Genomic DNA, 12,361 nt, shown 5'->3' with positions numbered 1-12,361 from the left:
TGCACTGGAGCATTTGTTTATTATAGCACAGGGCCTGGGGTATAGGAAGTAGTAAGGGGACATATGACAACAAGAGGAATTTAGCATTCCCGAATAACAATAATGCAGCAAAGTGCCTGGAGAGAATGGCACAGCATTTTAAGACTCAGAGCTTAAAAAAACCAGTTTGGACCCTGTTAAAAAGAAACAAAACAGAAAGCATAAATTCAATATCATGAGCCCCAGGAGGAGACTGGATTGCAGTTGGATAATGGTTAAGTTCTCCAACTGGGTTGCTCTCATTTTCACAAGCTGTTTGGCAAGTAAATGAGAGTGACGAATGAGACTGTGTCCAAAGGTGAGCCAAGTCTTGAGTTATGTGAACCAGGAGGATGGGCGCTCTTCTGAGATTTCCTGAGGAAGATGTAACTTAGCAGGGAGGAAGGTATGTGTGCTCTGAAGGAGGGAGGCTGGTAAGAGAAGAAGGGAAGAGCAGAAGGGGCTTGAAAATTCAGCGCTAAAAACTGCTCTTGAGCTCCAAAACTTGCTTTGAACTGTAAGCTTCACAGACAGCTCTTTTCTCTTCTTTTACTCCTTCCAAGCTTGCTGTGCGGCTGATGGAAGCATCAGCTACTTTACAAAGGAGACTTCCCAGTGGGCACCTGGCATTGGAAGACCTGGGTCCTGAGTCTGGCTTTGTCACTTGCAGCTACGCAGCTGCACAGGAGTCTCTAAGGCTCAGTGTCCTCATCTATACAATGGGAATGGTAACAAAAGCAATCTCCACCAACAGGTTTCTGTGGAGGACTAACAGAGATAATGCACAGGCACAAAGCAAGACTGTCAATAAAGACTGTGTTTGTTTTTTTCGCTTGAACTGAAATCAAGGCTATATATGAGGTCTGACACACATGGAAACCATGGTGTAGAAAATGCCAAGTCCCAAAGCAGCTGGCTTTGACATTTCCTGGATACAGGAGGAGGTACACTTGAACACAGGCTCTGGGTTGGCCTGGGCAAACAGTAATGAAACAGACTTCTCACCAAAAGCCATAATGTAGCCCCAAACTGGCCCCCTGAAACCCTGCTTTTGATGTCAGGGAGGGATTAATTACTCATGGCTAATTCACAAAAACATAGCCTTCTCTGCCTCCTGCTTGAGGACTCACCTAAGCACATCAGGTCCCACAGCACAGTTGTATTTACAACTAGGACATGCCAGAAGAAGAGCTCTTTAAGATGAAGTCACTCTAAGCAATTCTCAGAGCTTCGGCATTTAAGACGGGGTTTCAAGACACACAGGAGAGTTCTTCTAGGATAAATGAATTCCCAAACCCACCCTGGCCCTTCCAATCAGGTCTACAGCCAGAAGAACAGCCCCAGTTTAAAAATTAACCAGCTGATTGGAATTCTAAATGTGGTCTAGCCAACCTCAAGTTCTTTCTCTTCTCCCCGCAACCCCCCGCCCCTTTTCTCTTCTCAAGGGGAAAAAAAAAAGAAAACAAAACCTGAAGAGAGGTGGGGTAAAGTGCTTTTCAATTCACTTTGCTCAAGCTGGCACCATGCTTCTTCTCTGGATCTACTCTGCCAATTTCCAGATGTTACTAGTTTTGTGGGTTTTTTTGTTTGTTTGTTTGTTTGTTTTTAATAATCCCAAAGAGTTATTTCCAACTTGGAAGGATGAACAGTCTATACATTCAAGATTCATGGTCCTCAGACCAAAGATTACATTGTCTTACTTATAAAGACTTTTGTCAATTTTCAAAATTCAGAGTCTGTGGGGGCTGCCATCTCCCCCAGCAGCCTCTATACAGTGCTTGAAGAGCCAAGCACAGTGTTAATATTTACTGAATGAATAAATGGATGAATGAACAATCTCTAAAAGAGGAAAACAGCCACCCCACACTAAAGCATGTACATACCACTGACTCCTTCTGACATACACCATTTCTCTCCTAGGGTCCTTCCAGATCTAAGGGTATAACAGACGCATCAAGAGCATGCTTTCTTTTCTTATAGTCAAGGGGAAGCAATGGTTACAACCTAGTTATAACTTCCTCAGGGCAATTCTATACTCCTGGGGGGGAAAAAGTCTCCAAATCCCTTCCCTCAGGTAATTAAAATCAAGCAAACAAACAAAACAAAAACCTCATCAACTACAAAGGTTTCCCTCCCCTCCCCCCATATTTTCTTTCATTCTGTTTTTCTGGCCCCAGGCATGCCCAGGCGTCAGGGGTGGGTTTATACCACTGCGACCCAGGGCTTGTCAGAGAGGTGGTAAGGACAGTCCTGCCAAAAGGGCCCCAGGTGCTCATCTGTTTCCAGCTTTTCTTCTACTCCTCAACTCTGGCAAACCTACTTTCCAGAGGCAACAGGGGGTGATGGAAAGGAACTTAAGAACTAGAGCTCTAATGTACTGCTAATTTGCCAGGAGACCCTTGGAAAGTCACTTCTCTGTTTCAAGCCACAGTTTCCTTACTTGCCAAATTTAAATATAATAAATGCTGAATTATTCTTTTAAGCTAAATGAAGAAAGCTAAGGAAGTGGGAAAAGACAGGAAAGGTCTCAAACTACAAAACACCAGCAATAGCAACTCATCCCTGGTCTTCTCTTTGCACTGGAGGGCAGGGTGGCTTACTGTCTGCTCAGTCTGAGGTACACCCTCCTTACTTACCAGGAATAGCTAGAAGGCTGCTCCCCAAAACAGAAGTGACACTTTCCTCTTCTACTCTTGTCTGTACCCAAGCCTCCTAGAACTGGCTGCGAAAGAGGATCTGCTGACTTTACAAAGGAAAAGGCACTTCAGTATGGCAGAAGGAACTTGGTGAAGGAGACTAGGGGGCTGGTTTCTTGTCCAACTCTAATTGAACCTCAGCATTCTCACCTGTCAAATGGGGATGCACCACCTGCCTTACCTATCTCTCAGGGCCCTGGGAAAGCAGGAATGGGAAGTCTAGTCTTATCCTGGCCCTCAGCTCTTACTCGAGGAGGCTTCTGGGAGATTCAAAAGGAGTGTGGAGGCTGAGGGATGCTAAGTGCCACTAACTCTCCACCCCTGCACCTATTCAGGGAGGGGCAGGAGAGAGGCACCCAGTACCCAGTGATCAAGGCCTCTTCATCCCATCCAGGGACCGCCCGGATGGGACAAGGATGTCTTAGCTCTCCTCTGTGAAGAGGGACTCCCACCTGGAAGAGTCTGACAGTATCAAGCCTTGCCTCCTCAGGCAGTACTGCGGGCCTTAAAGGGAGAGACAGCCGGCTAGAGAAACTTAAGGAGACACAGCAGAGAGGCAAGGAAGTGAGACAGAGGGAAAGAGAAGGTGGGAGAGAAATGAAGGTGCAAAGAGGCAGAGAGAGAAAGGGAAAGTGAAGCAGCCAGAGAATAGAAACAGAAAGAGTAGGACAGACACGGGGACGTGGAGACAGACTGACAGCGCGCGAGTTGTCCGGGAGGCGGGGAAGACAAAGGGGACCATCCCGTATTTTTAACTGGTCTGGCCTTCTACAGACACCCCGTTCCCCACACAGAAAAGCCTATGGGACGGGAGGAGGGGGCCGGAGCGAGCAGCGGCTCCCCCCGGCCCCCTCCCCGGCTCCCGGCCCCCGCCCGGTCCCCGGGTCCCTCCCGGCCCCCTCGCTCACCTGCCAGCGCCAGGATCTGGGCCTTGTGGAGCAGCAGCGCGCCCCAGTCGCGGGGGGCGCGAGGGGGGCTCTCGGGCCCAGCGCCCAGCTCCTCCGGGCCCCGGTACACGGCGTACACCTTCTGGTTGTCAAAATCCAGCCGCGAGCGGGGGCTGAAGTCGCGCACGCACGACACGGGCAGCGCGTAGCAGACGTTGTCCTCCAGGAACCGCACAAAGGCGTACATGGTGGGCGCAGGGGGCGGGCCCCGCTCGGCCGGTCAGCCCGCGGGGCGGGCGCGGAGGTGGGGACCCGGCGCGGGGCGCGAGCCGCGCGGCCGGGCCGGGGGCGGGGGCGGCTCCCCAGGGCCCGGGCTCCCCCCGCTGTTATTGTTCCTGAAAGCCCCGCTCTGCCAATCGGCTGCTCTCGCCTGGGCGCGGAACCGGCAGGGAGGGGGGCGGGGGGCGGGAGGCGGAGGAGGGGGTTTGGAAGCGCACCGCCACTCGCGAAGTCAGACCCGAGCAATCACAGCCGGAGTGCGATTCGCCGAGGGAAGGGGAAAGGGCCGAGAGACTGCATTGCAATAATGATAATAACAATAGCTTTGCAGGAGGAAAAAAAAATGCATTGACTAATCATCAGAGTCGCGCTGCATGCTGGATTCGTCGGTTCAACAATCGCGCTACACACCAAATCGCATGGCAGCAAAACTGCACTGCCCAGGAGAGGAGAGTGTGAGAGAAGAAATGCAGGGCGAGGGGCAAGCTTGTTTGGATTCCTAAGTGTAAACTTGCACTTGCAAGCAGGCAGAATTTTGGAGTAATTCAAATAATTGTAAGCACTCCCCTCAACTCCTTTAGTTCACTTTCTTTTTCTTTTTGGCAGAAACTGCCAGCTCCCCTGTGGGGAGGGTCAGTCAGCTAGAAATATTCCCCCTTTGCTGCCAAACTAGTTCTGACCAGAATCTGGGGCTTATCTGGGATTTCCAGTTGGACCAGCTGGCTGGGATGGTGGAGAGCTTATCAAGGGCCCCTCTCAGCTGGAAGGAGCAGGGTAGCCTCTCTCCCCTGTAGTCTTCCAGCAGTGAGGTCCCCTCCACAGCGTGCAGGTCTCTAAACTGGGACCTGCTGGAATGAGCAGGGAGGGGAGAGGTGCTCTCGGGAAGGCAAACCCAGGGCTAGCTGGGCATTTCTGGGGCACCTCGAGGAGTTCAGGAACGGGACTCTCTGGAACAGCAGTCTTTGCTCTGTCCCTAGTGTCACAGGCAGAAGGGAACCTGGAGGGGCTTGTGTCCGCCGGAAAAGTATGAACGCCATCAGCCTAAAGAGGGCTGGCTGGGGCTGTTCCTCACAGGAACCTTATCCCACGTGAGGGGGTCAGCATCCTCACAGTGAGGCCTCTGAGAGGGTGGACTTTGTATCCAGTGTGGCTACTTATATTCCCATTGCTTAGCACAAACTTGGCACTTGGTAGGGGCTCAGTGAATTTTGGGTGGAAAATAATAATAATTAAAAATCCGCATTCATCCAGCCACCCAGTCACACCCATTTATTTAAGCAACCAATATTCATTGGGTATGCACCACATGTCAGATTCTGGGCTAAGGGCTGGTGGTAGAGAGAGGAAAACACACATGATAAACACCTGGATCTCTTGCAGTGTTAGACAGTGTCCAAGAGCTTGAGTCTTGATTTTGGATGTCTGTGCTGAAATTAGGTTACTATGAATAACCCTCCTCTGTCCTGGAAACACAGTCTGGTCGGAAAGTATTAAGAAAGTATAAGTAATTATGTTATAGTGAGAAAAGTGTTCTCATAGAGGAATGTTGAATGGAGGTGACAGACTGAATTACATATTATATATTTTAAAAAATTCATTTTAATGAACTCAACCTGTAAGAAAAAAGCAAAATAAATGTGCCAAAATGTTTCTTAGTAGTCGTGGGTGACTTTGTTTTCCTTTGTGTGTTTTTGTTTATATAACTATTTTCCCCAATAAGCAGGTATTACTTTATAATCAGAAAGCATTAAACATTATTTTTTTTTAAAGCACTGTGCTCACATTTCAGATTAGCTACGTGAATGATTAAGGATAAGCCAAAAACCCCGTCAACACGTTCTCCCCAGATCCAACTGTACAGGTCAGATTAAGTTCCTTTAAACGGAGCCTCTGATATACACACAGATAAGACCACATGTTGTATGGATGCAGTTGTTGAACCTCTGTTGCCCTACATACTTGCGGAAAAAAGAGGAGCCACTCTGAACTGTTCCAGCAGGTTTACCTTCATGATTATGATTTGTTTGGACTGATCTTGCATGCGCTTTTATTCTAAGAATACATTCCTATGGTGGTCAAGGGGAAGTAATGTGTAGCAAGACTTCTGATTTAAAAGATGAATCATGCAGAGCTGGCCATATTAAATGGAATACCATGAAACTCCAAACTGTGTTTGCAAAATAATTTCAAGTAGCACCGTGGCCCACCTCCTAGCCCGTCTAGATGAGAGTGACCTCAAAGTACATTACCAGTCTCAATCTCTTATCACCTTCCTGGACATTCCAGTACATTTCAGACACATTAAACTATTTGACATCTTCCAAGACAGCATGTTTTATCAGGATCTCCAGCCTCTGTGCATTTTCTGCCCTCATCCTGGGGAGTTCTTCCTCCCCGGAGTACACAGTGACCTCACCCTCCCCTGAAGGCCAGTGCACAAGTCACTTCCTCTGTGAAGCTTCCCCAACCAATCTCTCTCCTCAAGCACAGGCTGTTTCTTTCTACTATTTTGTCTGTCACATTTTATCTTCCCTCATTAGAATGAGCGCTCTGGGGGTGGGGTGGGGGGACAAAAAGCATCCTAGCGGAACTGGGGAGAAAATGCGAATAAAACAAAGGCGTTAAAGAAAGACACCGCATGAATAACAAACCTCTTACATGCTTTTGCTGAACATCTGTCCCATCTTTTCAGAGTTGGAGCTGAATCTCAGCTGTCTTTCCCATTCCCAGTAACCAATATGCCCATCATGATTGCTCTCTTTGTGAGACAGACACATCCATGAACATATTAAGTACCACTGCACTCTCAGGTTCAAATAAATTCTCCACCCAAGTCAGTGTAAATAGTCCTCATAAGAGGGCAGTTTCATTTTCCAAGAACCCAGAAAGAAGAAAAGAACAAATAATGACATGGATGCCAACAGAGGAAACATGGACTCAATATGTTTTCTTGCAGGTGCACAGAATGGATTCTGGAGAAGGAATGGCATGAACAGGATGTTCAAAGAGACAGCGTTCAGCAGCCTAAAGGCAACAGAAAGACAACCAGAGTTTCTGCTTCCTGTGTGTATCACAGAGTCTTTTAATAAAGCTTCTAGGGAACCTACTAAGTGCGTGTCCTTTGTCCTAGTGAAAACTGGAGTCAGAGTACCTCTTTGATCCAGAGACTGTTGCCCCAGGCTTTACACATACCAGAAACTCAAGATGTTGATGATTCAGTGATTGGCAAACAAAGAGAGTTCAAAAGTACATATTTCAGACTTAAAAGAGGTGGTTAAAAATGTCCTGTTTGACCAAATCACGTTTGTACCTCCTCTTCAGTATCCCTGCCAAATGGTCATCCAAGCACTTCTTACATGGTTCTAATGTTAGGAAGTTTACCAGCACCCCTTATCTTTGGGACACTACTGACTGTTAGAAAGGTCTTTCATACTTACTCTGATGCAGAACCTTTCCCCCTGTAGCTGTCATACTAAGTTCACCACCAAGACTCTCATGCCAGCCCATCAGATATGGAAAAACTTGGGATCCTATCTCATTAGGATCTTTGTCTTCTGCCCAGACATCTTCACTTCCTTCACCTGTCTTTCCTCATATGACCCGGTTTCAGTGATGATAATTGTGATATCTACTTTTCTTCCTCCAAAGCTTATGCCAGCCACCAAGTATATATGATTTCAGTTAATTTCACACCAAACCCTTGAAGTGGGTATTACGAACCTCATGATAGAGTTAGGAAAACTGGCCAAAGAGTTTGGCTCTGGGGAATCCAGGAAAGCCTGTGGTCATATTTGCATTTTAGACATTTTAGATTAGAAATGGTGTGGGTAAGGACTGGGGGGAAGCAGGACTGGGGAGTGGGAGGCCCATGATGAGGCTGCCTGTCTTCTCCCTGCCCCTCCCCTGACTCCCTCTTCCTACCAGCCAAATGTACTTTGCCTCTCTTCCAAGTTACTTTAATGGAGCAGAAAATGTACACATCTGGGGCAGCTTTGCGACTGTGTCTCCTTGCGCTTTCCTGTCGAGTTTTGCAGAGCCTTGGGTTAATGTCAAGCTCCTTCAGTTGAGCCAGCTGAAGCATGATCAGTGGCAGCAGGGGGACTTATGTTTCATATTACTGCATGGAATTCTCAGTGTACTTTGTAAAACTATTTTAAGGAGACCTGGGTTCTGTGAGTTTTTAAAGCAACTGGAGCGTGTCTTTTCAACCTCTCTGCTAATGATTGACCACATTTTTTCATGATTTTGCCTTTTTCCCCCCGATGATATTTAATTTGACTTTTTAAGTCTTTGCTTTAAAAAAAAACAAAACTTTTTTTTTTTTAATTTTTAAAAATTCTGTCCAGAAAAACAACTTGCTGTGCTATGAGCTCAGGGCCGTTGTCTTTTTAGGCTGATTCAAGGAAGGAATGTTGACACATGGCTGGGAGGATCTGGGACTGTTGGGAGGCCCATGCTGGGCATTACCCTGAACAGCTACTATCACCAAAACGGTGGCATAAACACAGTATATCCGTTTGAACTCCTGATGGTGAAGTCTGGCTCAGTCTGACAATGGGGTTTCAGGCAGGGGAGGAGAGGGACAGGAGATAGGGGAAGGCAGGAAAGACAGGACTTGTATGCTGAGAACAACCTCAAAGGCCAGTGAACACTGCCTGGAGTTAGAGGGAATGCCAGCTTGTCATGTAGGTGACAACCTGGAGGGCCAAAGGAATGTGGGCTTTAGAATCAGACCTTTGCTGTAACTTTGGCCAAGACAGTTTGCCTCCCTCAGTTCCCTTACCCATAAAATGAGGCCAATAATATGTATCTTCTGAATATATTGTGAGAATTGGGATAGGAGTTTTTACCTTTTCTGTGTATCACAATCACTTGTGTTAGGACCAAACTAGAGCCAGGACAGACTCTAAGGGGCAGGCTAGGCCTGAGGTTTAGTCTCTAGGAAAGCTGAGGCACTGGGAACTCCCGCAGGCAGTGTAGCTAGACCAATCAGAAAAATCCCCGTAGCCCACCGCCCCCCGCCCCACCCACGCCAGACCCGAGCCAATCCAGATAGGGATGCGAGGTTTAAAAGTCCCGCACGCGCGTAAGGTTTAACCAATCAGCTATGCTGTTACAGAAACAAAGAACCGTCTGTATAAAAGTAGATGTGATTCAGAGCTCGGGGCTCTTGTCAGATTCCACTGTGCTGGATGAGACCTGGGCCCTAACTCGAGCTAGCAATAAACCCCTTTATGCTTTTGCATTGCTGTGGACGTCTTATTCTCTCAGTTTTGGGGATTCGGACTCTAGGCATAACAACTTGGAGAACATAAAAAATATGCCACTCCCAGGTCCTGTCCCCCAACATCCTGTGATACAGTTGGTCTGGGGATGGGACCTGGGAAATGTTTTCTTTTTAAGTTCCTAGATTATTTTAAAGTCAGACCAGGTTGAGCATGTCTGAGTTGGAAGATTTTTAGGTAACATGGTAGTCACAAAGAAATTGCTCAGCAAATCCTAGGTACTATTTTCAGGGAAAATACACAGGGCTCTGAAATGTTTGCTTGAAAAGTGACACACTCAGATGACCGTTATATCTATTACTGTTGGCAAGAATCCCTTAGAAGGAATGGAGTAGCCCTCAGAGTCAACAAAAAGAGTCCAAAATGCAGTACTTGGGTGCAATTTCAAAAATGACAGAATGATCTCTGTTCATTTCCAAGGCAAACCATTCAATATCACAGTAACCCAAGCCTATGTACCAAGTCGTAATGCTGAAGAAACTGAAATTGAATGGTTGTGAGAAGACCCACAAGACCCTCTAGAACTAACAGCCAAAAAAGATGTCCTTTTCATTATAGGAAACTGTAACGCAGAAGTAGGAAGTCAAGACATACCCAGAGTAACAGGCAAATTTGGCCTTGGAGTACAGAATGAAGCAGGACAAAGGTTAACAGAAATTTGCCAAGAGAACACCCTGGTAATAGCAAATACCCTCTTCCAACAACACAAGAGAAGACTCTACACATGGACATCACCAGATGGTCAATACCAAAATCAGATTGATTATATTCTTTGCAGCCAAAGATGGCTCAGATCATGAACTTCTTACTGCCAAATTCAGACTGAAATTGAAGAAAGCAGGGAAAACCACTACCATTCAGGTATGACCTAAATCAAATCCCTTATGATTATACAGTGGAAATGACAAATAGATTCAAGGGATTAGATCTGATAGACAAAGTGCCTGAAGAACTATGGACAGAGGTTCGTGACATTGTACAGGAGGCAGGGATTGAGACCATCCCCCCAAAAAAGAAATGCAAAAAGGCAAAATGGTTGTCTGAGGAGGCCTTACAAATAGCTGAGAAAAGAAGAGAAGCAAAAGGCAAAGGAGAAAAGGAAAGATATACCCATTTGAATGCAGAGTTCCAAAATATAGCAAGAAGAGATGAGAAAGCCTTCCTCAGTGATCAGCGCAAAGAAATAAAGGAAAACAATAGAATGGGAAAGACTAAAGATCTCTTCAAGAAAATTAGAGATACCAAGGGAACTTTTCATGCAAAGTTGGGCATAATTAAGGACAGAAATTGTATGGACCTAACAGAAGCAGGAGATATTAAGAATAGGTAGCAAGAATGCACAGAAGAACTGTACAAAAAAGATCTTCACCACTCAAATAATCACAATGGTATGATCACTCACCTAGAGCCAGACATCCTGGAATGTGAAGTCAAGTGAGTCTTAGGAAGCATCACTGAGAACAAAGCTAGTGGAGGTGATGGAATTCCAGTTGAGCTATTTCAAATCCTAAAAGATGATGCTATGAAAGTGTTGCACTCAATATGTCAGCAAATTTGGAAAACTCAGCAGTGGCCACAGGACTGGGAAAGGTCAGTTTTCATTCCAGTCCCAAAGAAAGGCAATGCCCAAGAATGTTCAAACTACTCACTGCACTCATCTCACAAGCTAGCAAAGTAATACTCAAAATTCTCTAAGCCAGGATTCAACAGTACGTGAACTGTGAACTTCCAGATGTTCAAGGTGGACTTAGAAAAGGCAGAGGAACCAGAGATCAAATTGCCAACATCCACTGGATCATGCAAAAAGCAAGAGAGTTCCAGAAAAACACTTACTTATGCTTTATTGACTATGCCAAAGCCTTTGACTGTGTAGATCACAACAAACAGTGGAAAATTCTTCAAGAGATGGGAATACCAGACCATCTGACCTGCCTCCTGAGAATTCTGTATGCACTTCAAGAAGCAACAGTTAGAACTGGACATGGAACGACAGACTGGTTCCAAATCAGGAAAGGAGTAGGTCAAGGCTGTATATTGTCACCCTGCTCATTTAATTGTAGGCAGAGTACATCGCGCAAAATGTTGGGCTGGATGAAGCACAAGCTGGAATCAAAATTGCTAGGAGAAATATCAATAATCTGAGATATGCAGGTGGCACCACCCTTATGGTATAAAGCGAAGAGAAACTAAAGAGCCTCTTAATGAAAGTGAAAGAGAAGAGTGAAAAAGTTGGCTTAAAACTCAACATTCAGAAAACTAAGATCATGGCATCTGGTCCCATCACTTCATGGGAAATATATGGGGAAACAATGGAAACAGTGACAGACTTTATTTTTGGGGGCTCCAAAATCACTGCAGATAGTGACTGAAGCCATAAAATTATAAGACGTTGGTTCCTTGGGAGAAAAGCTATGAGTAACCTAAACCACATATTAAAAAGCAGAGACATTAGTTTGCTGACAAAGGTCAATCTAGCAAAGCTATGGTTTTTCTAGTAGTCACATATGGATGTGAGAGTTGGACTATAAGGAAATCTGAGCTCAGAAGAATTGATGCTTTTGAACTGTGGTGTTGGAGAAAACTCTTGAGAGTCCCTTGGACTGCAAGGAGAACCAACCAGTCCATCCTAAAGGAAATCAGTCCTGAATATTCATCAGAAAGACTGATGCTGAGGCTGAAGCTCCAATATTTGGCCACCTGATGCAAAAAACTGACTCATTGGAAAAGACCCTGATGCTTTGAAAGATTGAAGGTGAAAGGAGAAGGGGGCGACAGAGGATGAGATGTTTGGATGGCATCACCGACTCAATGGACATGAGTTTGAGTAAGCTCCGGGAGTTGGTGATGAACAGGGAAGTTGGCATGCTGCAGTCTATGGGGTCACAAAGAGTTGGACATGACTGAGTGACTGAACTGAAGTGAACTGGTGGCTCAGTTGGTAAAGAATCTGCCTGCAATGTGGGAGACCCAGGTTCAGTCTCTGGGTGGGGAAGATCACTTGGAGAAGGAAATGGTAACCTAGGCCAGTATTCTTGACTGGAAGATCCCAAGGATAGAGGAGTCTGGTGGGCTACAGTCCATGGGGTTGTAAAGAGTTGGATAAGACTGACAGACTTTGCACACTCGCATCCTTACTAAGTGTGTGGTCATGAACTAATATCTTAATCTCTTCAAGCCTCAGTTTCTTCTTGAAAAT

The 12,361-nt window shown here is 46.0% G+C and overlaps 2 protein-coding genes across 2 annotated transcripts in view; both read right to left on the bottom strand.

Annotated features, from left to right (window-relative positions):
- BEND5 (BEN domain containing 5) overlaps positions 1-3,848 on the bottom strand; it is a 48,597-nt gene extending 44,749 nt beyond the window's left edge. The window contains exon 1 of the mRNA XM_068965803.1: positions 3,623-3,848. Coding sequence (XP_068821904.1) covers positions 3,623-3,848 — 226 coding nt within the window. The remainder of the gene's footprint in view (positions 1-3,622) is intronic.
- AGBL4 (AGBL carboxypeptidase 4) overlaps positions 1-12,361 on the bottom strand; it is a 1,470,506-nt gene that overhangs the window by 264,764 nt on the left and 1,193,381 nt on the right. The gene's annotated exons all lie outside the window — the stretch shown is intronic.

Source organism: Capricornis sumatraensis, chromosome 2 (genome assembly GCF_032405125.1).
Source record: "Capricornis sumatraensis isolate serow.1 chromosome 2, serow.2, whole genome shotgun sequence".
Lineage (NCBI taxonomy): Eukaryota > Metazoa > Chordata > Mammalia > Artiodactyla > Bovidae > Capricornis > Capricornis sumatraensis.
Note: the sequence above shows the minus strand (reverse complement) of the source record. Positions and strands in the feature narration are given on the sequence as shown.